The 18,763-nt window shown below is 41.0% G+C and overlaps 1 protein-coding gene across 1 annotated transcript in view; it reads left to right on the top strand.

The window, feature by feature from the left end:
• Positions 1–18,763, top strand: part of Trap1 (TNF receptor associated protein 1) — a 160,091-nt gene that overhangs the window by 110,196 nt on the left and 31,132 nt on the right. Inside the window, exons 11-12 of the mRNA XM_068355072.1 lie at positions 809–1,040; positions 4,160–4,232. Coding sequence (XP_068211173.1) covers positions 809–1,040; positions 4,160–4,232 — 305 coding nt within the window. The remainder of the gene's footprint in view (positions 1–808; positions 1,041–4,159; positions 4,233–18,763) is intronic.

Below are 18,763 nucleotides of genomic sequence, written 5' to 3' on the forward strand. Positions count from 1 at the left end.
TACAATAGAAATATGAACATCTAGATAGCTCTAAATTATATGTTTTAATTGTTTAATATCTAAATAAAAATATCCTAGAGTATTCTGGCATGTAGAAAATTTATGCAGTATAGATTGAGAAAATATTTTTATACGGTCGTAAACCCCTTTTCTATAGAAAAGCAAGAAAAATTGTCTTGTCATGTTGCTGACTTTATTCCCGTTCTTGTCAGTATGCTGTTATGTAGTAGCTGAGATCGGTTGAGGATAGACAACACATCACTTGATTATTAGAGGTTTTATAACCATGAATTTATTTTTTTTATTTTATATTATTGTATATATAGGCTTATATTACTTATAGTAAACTACTCCTTATCCAGTACTTGCATTAACTGAAAATGTCAAGTAATGAGCACCCATAGAAAAATAAGCCCAAATACTGGTTATGATTTGGCTGCCAAGCATCCAGCATTGCACAGGTAATTGTTATATATCAATAAAGATTTATATCCAGATAAACTTTCTTTGTGCATGAAATACCAGTTAATCATTGACTTACCGAACTAATTGTAAGGAATACTTTTTCTAAAATTACAAATGTCCAAGGACATAAACAACCCCTGGACTTTCACTGTATGCTCTCCAACAGTCTTTGAGTATGATGATCAAGTTTCGCATTTATACAATGTGGTTTACTGTTTTATATTCTCTTCTTTATTTACTTTGCAACTAGCATTAAGCATTTCTTTCTGCATTTATGTTCTAATACATTGATCTACCAATAGCCTAAAATGTTATTGAATTGGTGTTACATTTTGCCTTCTAGCTGAGAGTGGCCTTCGTCGATCAGAAGCCAATGAATTAATGGACTGGATGAAGACTGTCTTGGCTGGTAGGTGCTGGGGTGTCAAAGCAACCTCAAGACTTGAAACTCATCCTTGTGTTGTTACTGTTGAAGAAATGGGGGCAGCCAGACATTTTGTTAGAACTCAGTTTACTCAGATCCCAGAGGAAACAAGATATTCTCTCCTACAGCCTCAGTTGGAAATAAACGCAAGGTAAAGCACCATAATATGGACATATTTCTTTAGAACTTTTGTTTTTTCTTTGATTGGTTTTTGTCTGGTATATATAATATATTAAGATGATCCGTAATCATTCACAAGGGTTTAAAGGTTTGCTGTATGTACAGCATTATTTTGAAGTTTAATCAAATGACCTGATAGTTATATGATCCTAGTTGTACATAGCATAAATTAGCAAAACTAATTCTGTTCATAAACCTGTCAGTGTATAGTGGACCTTCAACTGGAAATGGCTAGACCCTCATTTAAAAACTATCAGTGTTCTTTATTATTTCATATTCCTGCATTTTTAATACCCTTCATGTATTTTGTAGTTAGTTAGTGTAAACTATAAGTGTTCATTATTATTTCATATTCCCGCATATTTAATACCCTTCATGTACTTTGTAGTTAGTGTAGATACTGTACATATACAAGTATACTCTCCATTAAAGGTAATACTGTATGTTTAAATTACTTTGGTGAATCTTGATTGAAATTCATATGCACTTAATTTTCTGAACGATAGCTCCTCGAAAAAAAAAAATTTAAAACAAACAAAAATTTTTTTTTTTTGCCGTATAAAACCCTGGTCTACCCTGACAAGGGTAACACCAATATCACCAAACTCGTTAGCAATGCCAGTCCATGACTTCACGAAACTTAACTTCAAACTAGTCTAAGTCCTTAGTTCATTGCTGGTAACTCAAACTTATGATTTTCCAAATTGTTCTAGTATTTGAATTAATTTTGCCAATTTTGTTGATGGCAAGCGGTTTCCTACCTTAGGTTATTTTGTTGTCAACTGTCAAAAGTATGTGTCAAAGTTTTCTACACACTCACACTCACACTCACTCGCTCACTCACTCACTCATTGCGAATGTTTTCAGTTTGTTTGTAATTGAGAAATTGGTTGTAAGAAACTTACTGGAATGTAGATGTAGTCTTGTAATATTTAAAGAGCTCTGGTCTTGAGCCTATAGAAAACCTTTTTTCTTTAAACCGAAAGATCTTTAAACTCTTTAAAATTTAGCTTAGCTAAACGCATCGTTGAACTTCAGGCTCCTTCCTATAGTGTTGGTGTTGATGAGAAAATAAATGTTCTCTTTTTATCTACTTTCAAGGATTGAAAGAGTTTTCAAGACAAAAGGTTTGTTTTCCTTTGTGTTTTCACAATCCTATGGAGAGGGCGGTTGGCAATACATCAGAAAATAATTTACCATGTTCCAAATGGCCCGTTCAAGTTTTATTTAGACAAAACTGAAAACAGGAAAGATCCTTAATTTATTTTGTAGAGTTGAGATTTCAAACCATCGTTTTTACAAGAATGCTTTGTTTTATCTTATTAAGAGTTTAGTGACTGAAGCTCTTGATTCCTGTAGAAATCTTTCTTAGAAAAGAATTTTCGCAGAAGCTCGGAGGCATACCCTGTCTGGTTTTCTTTTTTTCCAAACATTTTAAAGAAACTTGGTTTGCTAATTAAATGATCTTGATATAGGGTTCTGTAACATTCATCATATTTCTGTGGGGAACTTTTAAGTTCCAAATCTCTTTTATTTCATTTTTAAGTTTTTATCTTTTTAGAGTCTCAAGTCCTAACATCTTCAATTTAGATGTGCAAGTTATTATTTTTTCATTACATTGGATTTTAAGTACTGGCAAATCTCTGATAATATAAAGTACTGTACATAAGTAAGCTAGGAATTTAGATTTCCATAATCTTTCCTCCACTATCATGCCTTCATCTCAATATTGGAGTCAGCAATATGGAATGTTAGGGGATGTATTTAAATAATTAAGTTATATGCATGTTAGGGGATGTATTTGAATAATTAAGTTATATGCATGCCTTTACCCTCCTCCCCAATGTCTATTCATGTCAAGAGGTTATTGATCTAGTTTAGACTCCAAAACTGAAAGATTGCAAAGAAAGCAATATAAATGTCAGCCGAGTACAGTAGAAAAATAAGTAATATAAAAATATTTTTTTTTATAAATATGGTTATGAAACTGTGATCATTCTATGCATTCATCACTATTCAAGTTCAATTTTGTTAATTTTCACATTTCTTTAAAACTTTGATCACCTAATTTGTTCTTTTCCTTTAGTAATGAAGGCTTTAGTGAATTTATAAAAGTTTTGGTTGATATATCAGGTCATTTCAAATCACAATAAATGACTGGTAAATTTTACAACTATGGTTTTATTTTTTAAAATACTGCCCTAATCATTTCAGCATTTTTGGAAGTTTTTTTTATTGAATATATTTGATGTAACATTTACAGTAAATATAGAAAGGGTTTATTTGGTATTATTGTGTGTGCATGCCTTTTATTCTTTCATTATAGTTTTTTAGGTCTTCTAATATTCTCATTTTCATAAAAATCAATTGTTCACCAATTTTCTTTCCCCTTTACAAGAAAAGCAAATGATTTGAAGCAGGTAAAATACATAATTTAAATATGTCTTTGAGAAGAGATAATCATACCAGCAATTGTAGGTATCCTGCAATATTCTTTTCCATATCTGAATGAGTTCAATTTGGAGTACCAAAGTACAGTATCTATTTACCACCTATTCACGTCAAGAAAGGAAGTAACGGGTTTGTCACATTGTTAGCATCATGAGACGGTAGGAATAATGTTCAGTCGCTTTAACTTTATTCTATACTGGTTCCTGAAAATACTAGAGCATTAAGAGTTATTTGGTTTTCTTTCACTTACTACCTCTAATCCTTCATCTGAATCAATGTTGTAGCCTTTAAATTAATTTCAGGTAAAATTGAAATAATTTTATAACAAAAAGAATGATTTTAATATGTACCTGAAATTCATTGCCGACCCTTGCACCTCGTAACTTAAAATGGTTTTGAAGTGTTGTTTAACAGTGACAAAAGAACTGATAATTCATCTTGGTTGTAGGAGAGGCTCAGTGAGGCCTTGGTGTTGCTGTGACTGATGATAACAGATTTTGCAACTGTGCCAGAGGTTATTGTACGATACAGGAAAAGAAATAAACAAATTTTTTTTCTTCAATAGATAGACTTCAATAGTTTTTAGTAAAGTAATCATTTAAACACCTTGCATTAGTTTAGTTTTTTTTTTTTTTTCAGTCACCCTATCATCATGAAGCTGAGCAATTTACGAGAAAATAATCCTCGTTTAGGAGAACTCCTTACCAAGCAGGTACGATGATATATGTATTTTATATTTGCCTTGGATACTTTATTTTTTTTACAAATAAGTAGTTATTCATGAAGTAAAATTTTGTGGCACAGAAGTTGAAAATTGAAGTAAATAAACAGATTGGGTAATTTTATAAAATAAAGCTGCTCTTTAGAAAATCAAGTATTTTGTCATTGCTTTTATTATTTACCTTGAAAGTTTGTTTATCAATAGTCTAAAAAAATGTCAACTAAAAATATGCTGATGTATGGAGAAAAATTGGTTAACAATAATATAATGAATAATTTTTGAGAATTTGAAGATCAGCAGATATGGTCTCGGTAGGAGACATCATAGCTTATCCTAGGAAGGTCCAGCTAGAATACAGTAGTCATCAGCAAATTTATCATATGGATTTGTGAATTAGCTGTGAAGATTCATGCTAAGAGTACAGTTAGTAACTACAATTACTTTTACACTAAAAAGTTAAAAGGGAATAAGTAGCCGTATCTAGTAGCAACGTTACCCAAATTGGAACTAGCCTCCCTTATTTAGCAACAATTTATTTTTTTAAGGACCAGCATTTGTTGCCATTATTAAATATTTATGCTGAAGATAACAAATTCATAGATAATTTTTCCTAACGATACAAACCTTAGCTATTTATTTAGGGGGTGCTACTTTCTGCGAAGCTGAAATGATGAGCCATTCAAATTTAGCGAGGGTTAACTACCCATACAGCTAGTTAGCGGGGATAGGGGAAGTAGCCTACTACCGCTTCCACTCACATACCGGTGATTTAGCTTACTTTGCTTGAAGGTAGGACTTCAAGGGGGATAGGGCTGCCGGGCAAGTTTGTATAAATAGCCAAGGTTTGTATCATTAGGAAAAATACCAATTATCTACGAATGTCATTTGTTCCGTAACTGGAATACAAACCTACGCTATTTATTTAAGGGTGACTCACCCACTAGGAAGGGTGGATGTCCCTGCCAATCTGGCTTTGGCTTTACCCGGTGGCTTCTTATCTGAGTATGTTAGTACTCAAAATAAGGAGTCCCTGCACCTCGCTAAAACCTTGCTACACAAGGTCAGCGGCCTATGCAAGCTGTGTGTTGAGATATTTAGAAGTGTGACTGACTAGGTAAAGTTATTCCGAGTTTTTGAAGGATAAACTGTTGTAACCAAGACTTTCCCAATACCACCTCGCTAGGGTATGGGGACGCAACAGTATTAGCTTAATACTATGTACGCAAGGGAGCATGGTTTACCTGCAATGGTTTGAGGTCAGCTTATGCAGAGAACCCAGGATGCTGCTTTCCCCAAGAGAGAGGAGGATGAAGAAAAGAATAAGAGCCAGTCAAACCTTTTCATTCACGCAGACTAAAACCGGGTAACAGTCCCCTCAACCTTCTGCTACTTGTCCAATAAGGGAGCTTGAGGTATACAACCAGCTGTTGTGCAGCCACCACAGGAACGATAAAGAGATCGTATAGAGTTCCTGTGGGTCACGTCTTGCAGAAGAAAGGTTGTGAAAGTCACCTAGAGTATTCACACCCTTACTTGTAAAACCTGTTGTCACAGAGTAATCTGCTTAGAAGGGCCAGGGGCATAGCTATGCCTCTGACATCATGGGTCGACTTGTTGGATGAGGATCTGGATTCAGAGCTTAATTGATGACTCAATCCAGAAGAGATGATGTTTTGGTGATCCTCCTCTTGTCTCTCCCAGTGCTGATGACAAGAGAAGGGACCCGGGTGGGCTGTTGCCATTCTCTTGAGGTAAGAGCCTCAAACCTAACCCCGGGTACAATAACAGATGATCTGGATCATCAGTTACCGAGTGGAGACATGTTTTCTAGGACCCATCACCTCTGGAGACTGTGTCTGGCAACATACTTGGGGACGAAGCTGAATGTTGCCTTTCACCCTTCTCATGAATGGGCGATGTCGAAAGAGAGACCATGAAGTTCCTTGACTCGTTTGGCCACTGTCAAAGTGTGTACGAACACCATCTTCTAAACCAGGTGAAAATTTGTAGCCTGGTGAAGTGGAACTTAAGGAGGTCTCCTTAGAGACCGAAGAACTTGAACCATGTTTCGAGAGGGAGGTTTCAATTCCGACTGGGATAAGGCTAATTGTAAGTCCGCTTGAGTTAGGAAAGATCTAGCAATGAGGGAGAAGTCCCTTTCAGTTTGAAGGCAAGGCTCAAGGTTGAGTGATCGTCTTTACCCGTTGAAACTGAAAAGGGGGGTCTTTTCCTCCTGCATGTACAGGAGGATTCTGCTATTGCTGGAATAGAGGTATCGAGTGGAGAGATACGCTTTCCCATGACACCAACCACAGAAGATGTTTTACTTTGCCTGGTAGACTGATGCTGAGGAATTCCTCGGATATCTAGACAACCTCTTCGCAACTTATTGCGAAAAGCCTCTGTGAGAGAGGAGGTACTGGGTAGTCTCCATAGCTTGTGGAAGATGTCTGGAAGTGGGGTTCTCTGTGACATGGAGAGGGTTCTTTTGGAGGCTCTATCAGGAGCTGCAGAAGGTTTGGAAACCGTTCTGCGTAATGCCATTGCAGAGCTATAAGAGCCCTTTAGAGGCTGACCGATGTTCTAGCCTTGTTGACCACCTTCTCTTCCGACAAAAACAGGGACGAGACTTAAACGTCGTTGTTGTACCCACCGTTGTTGCGACGCTTCTTGCCAGAGAGCCTTGGAGTCTAGGACTGAGGAGCAGTGGAAGCCTGGGGCTTAGGGGTGTTGCGAACAGATCCTTAGTTGGAGAACCCTGTAAAGTAAGGACTTTGTCAGCTACAAGGTGATCCAAAGACCATTCGGTACACCTTATCTGAGATGCTGTGCTCAGATTGTCGGCAAGCACATTCCTCTAGTTGGAATGAAGCGGCCTGATAGTGGTACCGAGCGGAGTTTGGCCCATCTTATTATTTATACTGTTAGATTGGGAAAAGGCTGCAAGCTAGTTCCTTCTTTCTTGTTGGTGTGTACCTCTTTGTGGTGTGTAGTTGGAGAACCCTGTAAAGTAAGGACTTTGTCAGCTACAAGGTGATCCAAAGACCATTCGGTACACCTTATCTGAGATGCTGTGCTCAGATTGTCGGCAAGCACATTCCTCTAGTTGGAATGAAGCGGCCTGATAGTGGTACCGAGCGGAGTTTGGCCCATCTTATTATTTATACTGTTAGATTGGGAAAAGGCTGCAAGCTAGTTCCTTCTTTCTTGTTGGTGTGTAGTTGGAGAACCCTGTAAAGTAAGGACTTTGTCAGCTACAAGGTGATCCAAAGACCATTCGGTACACCTTATCTGAGATGCTGTGCTCAGATTGTCGGCAAGCACATTCCTTTAGTTGGAATGAAGCGGCCTGATAGTGGTACCGAGCGGAGTTTGGCCCATCTTATTATTTATACTGTTAGATTGGGAAAAGGCTGCAAGCTAGTTCCTTCTTTCTTGTTGATGTGTACCTCTTTGTGGTGTGTGGTGTTGTCACTCATCACATCACTGATTGGCCTGTTAGGAACTGATGAGGCTGTCCCGGAAAGTTGGCCTTCATCTCTTAAGAGATTTAAGTGAAGGTACTTTTGGACTCTGTCCAGAGGCCTGAGGTCGTGTGGTGCAGCACTATGGTCCCCCCCCTCCCTTCTTTTGATGTCTTAAGCACATCATCAAGTCCGAGGGGTGGGGAAGGATGAGAAGGTTATACCACTCCGTGGATTCTCGACTGACACCCATCCCTTGAGGTTCGTCCAAACTTCGGGTCCCATGGGGGTCAGAATGTCCGGGGAATCAAAGGTATGATTCCAATCGGACTTAGGCCGCCACTGGAGAGAACTAGTATTGAGGCGGCCGTTGGAAGCTAGACAGGCCTGAGATGATGGGTGTCCGCAGAAAAAAAAGGTCACTTTTGGCTGGGAGTTCTTCTGGTTTTGAGAAAAGGTCTTTAACTTTTCTCCGCCTGTCTTTGCTGAGAAAGTTTTTTGGAGATTGGTGTTTAGAATCATTCCCAGATATACTAGTCTTCTGAGAGGGGAGGAGGGAGGACTACCCAAGGTTTACCATGATCTTGGTAAAAAGACTTCAGAAGTTCCGGTGCTAATGCTAAGTTGCCACCGAGTCTTCTTAGGTCAGTCAGTCAGTCGTCCAGAAATGGAGGAAACAAAAGCTGATCCTGCAAGTCCAGGATGTGGAAAGACCGAAGCACAGAGCCCTGAACTGGTGTTCTTTGTTTGTCTAGACTGAATCTTCAATCCTTCCTAGAAGATGGATGGTTTTGTGGTGGGATGTCACAAGAACAACCCCCACACCCTTGAATCACTAACTGAAAAATGTCTCCTCAGCACAAACTTTCCCCTTACGTTATCAACTGGACTCTTAGACAGAAGGGAAATAAAAACAAAACATAACCTTAATACTATATTCCTTAAAATTAAAATGCTTAATACAAACCATCCACAATCAAAATAATATCACTTAAAACTAATTAAAAACTTAACACTAAATATACAATAACAGTAATACCATTCAAATAAACCCCCCAAAAAAACCCTAACAAAACTTAAAAATGAAGCGTACACCAACACAAAATATGTATGTGTTTATAAATATTGCGAAACCAACACTCGTCCACAGAAAGCTGAACTCCCTCTCTCGGCACACTACCACAGCTCTGTGGTTAACAGACCAAACTGTGTGGCAATTTGCCACAACTGCCTCCCTGATTGAAGCCGTAGTTATCATCATCATCGTCGTCATCATCATTAATCAAAAGTTCATTCAGTCCAGGTCATCAACAATTATATAAATCTAAGCAGTCGTATCAAGGTCCTTATCATAATAAGCCAGGTCATAAACAATCAATTCCACATAAAAGGTAAAATCTCTCCAAAGGAGGAATGACGAATGATGAAATAAACAAACACTTTCACGCTGGTAAAAGAATATTAATGATAATCCAGCATTCACACAACTGCCTCTTGCTGCAGTCAAATCAAAAAGAGCATTTTCCCAAGACATTTACCACTGTCCTAACATAGCTAAAAACAAACAACCTCAATTATACCAACAGTCTTTCTCGCAACAACCAATCATTACTCTCTCTCTCTCTCTTTCTTGATTTGGCAAACATCAAAAAATAAATAAAAATAACACCGTTTGGGCCTGGAAGTATGTGTCCTTTAGGTCCAGTGTGCAAGTGAAGACCTGTGGTCTTAGCCCTTGTGGACATCGACCCAAAGGGACAGCTCCTTGCGAACCCTTTCGCATTGGAGATTGTTGATGCTGGGGTCTTGACTCATGGCAGAAAAGATGGGACACGATACCCTATGTAAGGATTCTTCCCTGGGAGAGAACTCTTACAACTGATAGAAGTAAGGCAACACTTAACCCTACCCTGCACCTTAATGGGATTGATGCTATTCCTTAGAACAGCATCTGTCTGGTGAATGTTAACCAATGGTTAACGACTGGATATTGTGGTTACTGTGCAGTTAGAATGTGCTTGCGAGTAGTCACCTGTCGACAAGCCGCTGATTGGGGCCTGTCGATCGTTTGCCGATTGCTTTAGTGGATTGGTGTGATGGCGAACAAGTGTGTTGTATGCCTTCCGATCTAGGGAACCATAGGCAGAGGTCGACTAGCTAGTCTGATTGACAAACTGCTGGTCAACGGCAAACTGCCAATGATTGGTGAATCGGCAATCTATGAGCCGAAGATGGTAACTGACAGGCAGATGCAGGCTGTCTGGTCAGTCAGCCAAGGAAGGTTGGCAATAAATGAGTTCGTGATCGGTGAGCCAGTGATGATCAGCACTCGTTCGCGGACTGAGCTAGAGATCAGCAAGCTGATGATTGGCTGGTCAGAGATTAGCGAGCCGAGGTCAATGATCAAAGAAAGACGAGTTGCCTATCGCCGATCTAGTGATCAGCAAGCTGATGACTGGATATAGAATAGTAATCGGCGATCGGCACGCTAGCAATCAGATTGTTAGCAATTGGCGATCTGGTGATCGGCGAGCTAGTGATCAGTCGGTTGATGATTTCTCATTGGTGGAAGATGAGCTAGAAATTGGCGATCGTGCTAATGATAGGCTGTATGCAACGTTCAGATCCAAAAAAGGGACCAAGAGTTCCCTGTGAGGAGTCTCGACCGATGGTAGATGAGGTTGATTGGCCTTGGAAGATGGAATCTTCAGGATCTTGAACCCTTCTGTGAGGCCTCTTCACTTTTTTCCTCGCGGGCATGCTGTAATGCGTTTGCGGGGAGGGGAATTAGGCAATGGTGACCTGTCAACAAATTTTCATTCTTTTTGCCTCTTGCACGAGTGCGCAGGAGAGTATAGCAATGCCAACAGCATCTGGTGTTCCCAGGCGATCACCCATCCAAGTACTGACCAGACCCAACGTTGCTTTTTTGGGCTCAAGCCATGTCGTCCTAATGGAAGGTTCTTATTGGTAGGTTTTTAAGGGATATTTGGCTACAGTGATACTCCCAGAGAATTGACCATAGGTCTCCAGAATTCTAATTCCTGGTGCGAATATCCTTAAAATTTCTCTTAAGGATATCGCATAATATCAGGGGATGTATATCTTGATACGACACATAGGAATCTTCACCCCGAATAGCATTTTCGTTTCGAGGGGGAAGAGTGGCGAAAACAGAAGGGGCACCGTTATCAAGTTTACCCTTCTCCCCGTACTATTAAGAGTATCCAAGATGGCACTCATTCCCGTTTTTTATGCGAATTCGCACGGTGGTTTTTCCTGTTGATCTATAACGTTTTGATCGCTTTTGTGAGGATGAAATATGCAATCTCCAGCTTCTGCCTCTGGAAAGTTGAGTATTCATTCTTTACAGTATATAATTTTTAGCTCCTGCTTCACAGAGAAATTAGATTAATTTATTATATTAAGGAGCTGGGCCGGTCACCGGAGGTGCCATGGGCGCTGTCGTTCGTTATGCATGCGTTATTTAGTTAGCAGAACGACTTTCACTATAAATTATAAAAGCTATTTAGGCACAATTATACTAGTAAAGATATATATTTTATGCATATAATTTCCTCTTCCTTATGTCGATTGTATATGTTAGAATTTCGGCGATTTAGGTAACCGAGATCTCGCCTCGCGTTAGGCTACCTAGCCTATGCGCTTTAGTATACTTTCAGACGTTAATCCCGTTTACCCTCATGTATCGTTTTATCAATTCAATGGGAAATAGTATATCTCCTAGAATTAATTATATTTTTAAATATTAAACTTAGCCGGTGAATATATAATAGCTGACGGCTCGACAGATTCCAAAAACTCGCGAGCGATCGCCATGAAGGTTGCGGGTGTGCCCACCAGCGCCGACTATCGGCCAGATACCGCATATACATGTAAACAGCCTCAGTTCTTCTCTGTCGGTTTAATCGACAAGTCGATTCCACTCGCTTTATGACCTCGAGTTTTCTACCGAATTGGTGAAGTACTTGGTTTTGGTTTTATTGCTTTCGCCGTGTAGGATTATTCAATACTATCTTCAAAAGAAATGCTTTTGAAAGGAGAGTAAAAGTGTTTTGCCCTTGCTTTTTTATCTCTTGTTTTTTCCATAGAGTAAAGATGGCCGACCCTTCCCTCAGTGCACAGAAGTGTGTTTTAGGCTTTTAGTAATTATTTTATCACGTTATAAATTATTGTTGACAATTATAGATTTTCCTCTATATATTTTATATCTCACCCGCCTTTATTAGGCCTCTTCGATTAGCTTTCCATTTATACTAAACATCAAGATAAATTTTATGTTTTGTTTATATGCGGCCTTTAGTAGGCGGTCCTAACTTGGAAACCGAAGTTAAACAACGTTGAGCCCATTCAACTTTTATTTTCGTTAAGTTTAAATCATATGCTCTGTAAGAGTTATGAAATGAATATTTTTTAGAAAATATTTTAAGAAAGATATTCTTTGAATAGTCTTCGTGCTGTTTTTTTCAAAGATGAACTAACGTTTGGTTTATTTATGCTACGCAGTTTGAGCTCTATCGTTACGATAGAGAAAGAGAGAATCACGGTTTCACTTTGCAGAAAGAGTAAATCGATTTTGACGTTTTGTTCATTCTTCTTTCAAACTGAAGTGTTTTAAATACTAATTTAAAGGAACTTGTTAATTTTCAATTTCTTAGTCCTTTCAGTTTTTTCCTTTGGTCAAATAACCTGTTTATTGACGAAGGGTGAGTGGGCAATTCTCTTGTGTGTGACAAGAGAGAGAGAGAGAGAGACGGAGAGAGAGAGAGGGAAAGAGAGAACGATCCGATCTTTATTCTCGTCCCAAGTAAGGAGTTTGGGAGCGAGTAACGTTGTTCTCGATTCAGTTTTTTCCTCTCGTCCCAAGTCTCTGTACGGGGAGAAAGGATAAAACGTTTTTAGTTTTTATTCTCGTCCCAAGGCACTGTACGGTGAGAGATTGAAAACGTAGTCTTTATTGAACTAGAGTTTAGTCTCCTCCCCAGTCACTGATCCTTTTTAACTTTATATATTTCCGTTTTATTCGATATATATGTATATGTTTTTTCAATATACTTACCCGGTGATTATAATAGCTGCAACTCTGTTGCTCAACAGAAAAACTCTACGTAAAAAATTCGCCAGCAATCGCTACACAGGTAGGGGGTGTACTCAACAGCGCCATCTGTCGTTCAGATACCCATTACTCATTGTAAACAAAGAACTCAATTTTCTCTCTGTCGGGCTACCGGCAAGACCTACTAATTCGCTGTTGCTAACTGGATTTGTTTTCACAACTATTTGGTGAAGTACACTATTCTAGTTTTGAGCTTTCGCTATGCAGGTGTTTTATCTTCATCTTAAAACTTGAACTCGTTTTGGATAGATTTAATTATGGTGACAAAGAGAGTATGGACTTTCTTTCACTTTTAAATGGCCGACCCTTCCCTTAGACGGAAGTGTGTTTAGGCTGTTAATAATTATCTTATCACGTTATAGATTTTCCTCTATATTTTATATCTCTCCGCCTTTATTAGGCCTCTTCGATTAACTTTCCATTTTTTATAAACATATAAAAATAAATTTTAATGCATTGTTTATATAACGTATTTAAAAAGGCAGAGCCTGAGAGTAGGCGGTCCTAACTTGGAACCGAAGGTAATCAACGTTGAGCCCTTTATATCGTCTTTAGCTTTTAAAGAGCTAAGGTTTTAAAACTTTTTAAATGTAATATTTTATGAAAGAATTTCTTTGATAGTCTTCGTACTGTTTTCAAAGATGAACTAACGTTTAGTTTTTTTTATGCTACGCAGTTGTTGACGTTCAGGACGTACAACATGCGCTCTATCGTTACGATAGAGAGAGAGTGTATCATGGTTTCACTTTGCAGTAAGAGTAAATCGATTCTGACGTTTTGTTCATTCTTTCTTAGCTTAAATGTTTTAAATTCTAATTTAAAGGAACTTTTTATTTGAAAAACCTTTCAGTTTTTTCCTTTAGTCAAATAACATGTTTTTTTTTTGACGATATATAATTGGGCTCTTCTCTTAGGTGCGAAATCAAGAGAGAAAGAGAGAGAGAGATAGAGACAGAGGGAGAGAGAGGAGAGAAAACGTTCCGTTCAAGCGGGTAACGTTGTTCTCGTGTTACTCACGTCCCTAGTCGCTGTACGGGGAGGAAGGATAAAACGTTTTTAGGTTTTTATTCTCGTCCCCAGGCTATGTGCGGTGAGAGTTTGAAAACGTAGTTATATGAACTAGTGTTTAGTCTTTCCCAGCCACTGATTTTTCTTTTTATCTTAAAATATGTTTTCTGTTTTTTGCTGGTATTATGAGCTTGCATTATACGACTAATTACGCAATTACTACCTTTTAATGAAGGGTAGAATTGCCTGTTTCAGGTAGAAATTAGTGCAAAACAGAAAATCGAAGTGATAAAGTGATATGCGCAAAGTGTTACAGTGTTGCGTCCGAGGCGCAAAGTGTTAGTGTTGCGTCCGAGGCGCAAAGTGTTACAGTGTTGCGTCCGAGGGTTCGTCTGTTCGTGCCTGTCGTTCACCTAGTCCGTGACCTCTTGCAAGCTCCCAAGCCCAGGGGAGAAGTAATGTCAAACGACTTATGGGTTCGAGAGGCCTTGACCAACGAACAGACGTTTTCCCTCTATGGTATCGGGTGTATCTTACCAAGATCTCCCCTACCATAAGACGACAGAGACGTTGTTTCTCCTCGCCATCCGTAGGCTTTTCGCATAAGAAACCTGTCACAAGGTTTCGAAGCCCTTAAGCGAAAGTCAGTCCTTTCAGGACAGGTCCAGCGTCCTGGTTACAGCCAATAGGACAGCTCTGACCCTATGCAGTCATCGGATAACTGCTCGCCGCCTAACAAAAACGTAACACAGACTCCGAGAGTCTTTTTTTGTAGGCAAAGTGTTGCGGTCACAGACGTTACCCTCGTCTATTACCACAACCATTTCCGTTGATCCTTAAGGGGTTGTATGGCAAAACATGCAGTATATGCTTGCCTCCCTTATGGAAGACTATTCTGCCGATTAGTCCGTTGAGTCTAGCCGTTTATCTCATCGATATCCTGGCTTTCAGCCAACCTAACGTTCCTTTGTGCTTACTGTTGACGTTGGCGTAGCTTAGTCACGCCAGTCAGGTTGTTTAGAACCACACTCGATGCGGTCTCGTGTGGTTTTTCAGCCGCATTTGGACGTTAGGCCACTTGCTGATGCTCCTGTTGACGTTCAAGACGTTCACTAACAATCGGAGTTGACTTGTTTTGAAGCTGTGCGTCAACCTCCGCATTCTAGAGTTGTTTTGACTGCTCAGTCTAGGCAGTCAAAGCAGTCTCGAGTGGACGCTGTGCGTCCTCACACACCTGTTGTGGTTGACAGTTCAGTTGTTGACAGTTCACAGACTGTCAAGCAGTTACATGACGTTGCGTTCTGGTCCGCTACTAATGCACCAGTGATAGACTCAGCTTTTATCGGACAAGGTTCCTGTAGATGAGGAAGTTGCTGTTCTCCCTCCTACTGATATTCCCTTGAGGACTCTGTCAGATGGAGAGGAGCCTAAAGCTGCTTAGCCTCCTATGGACTTTAAATCATGATGATTTTTTTAAGGATCTTCGTCCGGATCTTTTTGTAACTGCTGCTCCTCGTTCGCCTAAACGTCAGAGCTTACACTAGGCCTAGCTACTTCGAAGCCGTTGTTTTTAAGCTAGTGCTCTCTCGCTCTCCTAGAGAGCGTTACGTTGGCTAGGCGACTGGTTTTTCACCAGGAGGAGTTTGGGGGATACAGCCTTTGCTTTCCCTTCTTTTAAACTGGTTTTTAGAGCGAGAGTCTGATATGACACGAGAGAAGTTCTCGGCTTGGGAGTTCATGCCTCTGCCCAGATAGACTTCTCAATTCTGGTAGACTCTCCCTGGCGCCTAGCCAGGAGACGCTCCAAGTTGTTTACAGGTCAACTTCACAGCTGTTGTCGAGCCTTTGAAGTTTTGCTGTACTATTATGTCACGCATAACAAGGCTTTCAGGGATGGTAAACGGTTCCGCCTCAGTCGCTAGCCCCGTCTGTTGCCACACCTGCTCCCGTAGACCCTAAATGGGCTTTGCTGCAAGACATGCAGTCCAAGCTTGCGTCCTTGATAGAGGACTTAAATGCGGAGAAGAACCTTCTGGCCAACAACCTTCCAACCGGTCGGTTGTGCGCCCTGTTGACGCTGAGGTAACCTACTCGCGTCTGCCAGTTGAGGTGGTTCCTCCACCGATGCGACCCAGTGTGGGTTGCCAGCCGCACGTTGACGTTAAGCGACGCTCGGAGGTGGTTGTTGATGTTCAGGACGTTCAACAACCAGCAGAGGTGACTTGTTTTGACACAGTGCGTCAACCTCAGCAACCCGGTAGGGTGTTGACTGCACAACCCAGACGGTCTAGACAGTCTCGGGTTGACGCTGTGCTTCCTCGCGCACCCATGGTTGTTGACAGTTCACAGACTGTGCAGCAGTTCCATGATATTGCGTCCGGCTCCGTCACGCATCCACCAGTGCGACCGGATTCAGCGAGCCAGACGTTGCCCACTCCGTTGCCGTTTCCTCATCAGTTTCGGATGAGGAACCCTCTGATGAGGACGTTGCTGAACAACAAGACGATCAGCCCCCAGCCCTGCCATCCATCCAGAAGATGCTGAAGAAGGAACGCTGCTCAGTCAGGCTGTGGATGAGTCTGGTAGGGACACTGTCATCCGTGGATCAATTTGTGTCACTAGGAAGACTACACTTCCGTCCTTTTCAATACCATCTAGCTTTTCACTGGAAAAAGGACAAGACGCTAGAAGCGGTCTCGATCCCGGTTTCCGAAAAGATAAAGTCTTGTCTGACTTGGTGAAAGGACAATATCAACCTAAGAGAGGGTCTTCCCCTGGCTGTTCAGACTCCCAACCACGTTCTCTTCTCGGACGCATCGGACGTAGGCTGGGGTGCGACATTAGACGGTCGGGAATGCTCGGGAATATGGAACTCGAGTCAAAGGACAATGCATTTCAACTGCAAGGAGCTACTGGCAGTACGTCTGGCCTGGAAAAGCTTCAGGTCTCTCCTTCAAGGCAAAGTGGTGGAGGTGAACTCGGACAACACCACGGCTTTGGCGTACATCTCCAAGCAAGGAGGGACCTACTCTCTGACTTTGTACGAGATCGCAAGGGACCTCCTCACCTGGTCAAAAGGTCTAAACTTATCACTAGTAACGAGGTTCATCCAAGGCAACTTGAATGTCATGGCAGATTGTCTCAGTCGGAAGGGACAAATAATTCCAACAGAATGGACCCTCCACAAGGATGTATGCAAGAGACTTTGGGCCACCTGGGGCCAGCCAACCATAGATCTCTTCGCAACCTCGATGACCAAGAGGCTCCCAATATTTTGCTCACCAATCCCGGACCCAGCAGCAGTTCATATAGATGCCTTTCTCCTAGATTGGTCACATCTAGATCTATATGCATTCCCTCCGTTCAAGATTGTCAACAAGGTACTGCAGAAGTTCGCCTCTCACGAAGGGACAAGGTTGACGCTAGTTGCTCCCCTCTGGCCCGCGAGAGAATGGTTCACCGAGGTACTTTGATGGCTAGTAGACGTTCCCAGAACACTTCCCCTAAGGGTGGACCTTCTACGTCAGCCACACGTAAAGAAGGTACACCAAGGCCTCCACGCTCTTCGTCTGACTGCCTTCAGACTATCGAAAGACTCTCGAGAGCTAGAGGCTTTTCGAAGGAGGCAGCCAGAGCGATTGCTAGAGCAAGGAGAACATCCACCCTTAGAGTCTACCAATCGAAGTGGGAAATCTTCCGAAACTGGTGCAAGTCAGTATCCGTATCCTCGACCAGTACCTCTGTAACTCAAAGAGCTGACTTCCTCTTATATCTGAGGAAAGAACGATCTCTTTCAGCTCCCACTATCAAGGGTTACAGAAGCATGTTGGCATCAGTCTTCCGTCACAGAGGCTTAGATCTTTCCAACAATAAAGATCTACAGGACCTCCTTAAGTCTTTTGAGACCACGAAGGAGCGTCGTTTGGTTACACCTGGTTGGAATTTAGACGTGGTACTAAGATTCCTTATGTCAGACAGGTTCGAGCCGCTACAATCAGCCTCCCTGAAAGATCTCACCTTAAAGACTCTTTTCCTGGTATGCTTAGCCACAGCTAAAAGAGTCAGTGAGATTCATGCCTTCAGCAAGAACATCGGATTCTCATCTGAAACGGCTACATGTTCTCTACAACTTGGTTTTCTAGCCAAAAACGAGCTGCCTTCTCGACCTTGGCCAAAATCGTTCGATATTCCAAGCTTATCGTATGGTTGGAAATGAACTAGAAAGAGTCTTATGCCCTGTAAGAGCTCTTAAGTTCTATTTAAAACGAACTAAACCTTTACGAGGCCCGTCTGAAGCTTTATGGTGTTCAGTTAAGAAACCATCTTTGCCTATGTCAAAGAATGCTTTATCCTATTTTATCAGACTGTTAATACGAGAAGCTCATTCCCATCTGAATGAGGAAGACCAAGCTTTGCTGAAGGTAAGGACACACGAAGTTAGAGCTGTCACAACTTCCGTGGCCTTTAAACAAAATAGATCTCTGCGAAGTATAATCGACGCAACCTATTGGAAAAGCAAGTCAGTGTTCGCGTCTTTTTATCTTAAGGATGTCCAGTCTCTTTACGAGAACTGCTACACTCTGGGACCATTCGTAGCAACGAGTGCAGTAGTGGGTGAGGGCTCATGGAATTAGGGAATTGTAGTGGTTAACCTTTTTAATCTTTCTCTTGAAATGTTTTTATTGTTGTTTTTGGGTTGTCCGGAAGGCTAAGAAGCCTTTCGCATCCTAGTTGATTTGGCGGGTGGTCAAAGTCATTTCTTGAGAAGGGCCTAGATTAGAGGTTTTGATGAGGTCCTGTTGTATGGGTTGCAACCCTTGATACTTCAGCTCCTAGGGGTCGCTCAGCATCCTAAGAGGATCGCGAGGCTCCGTAAGGAAGACGTACTTAAAAAGGCAGAGTAATTGTTCAAG

Source organism: Palaemon carinicauda, chromosome 31 (assembly GCF_036898095.1).
Source record: "Palaemon carinicauda isolate YSFRI2023 chromosome 31, ASM3689809v2, whole genome shotgun sequence".
NCBI classification, from domain to species: domain Eukaryota; kingdom Metazoa; phylum Arthropoda; class Malacostraca; order Decapoda; family Palaemonidae; genus Palaemon; species Palaemon carinicauda.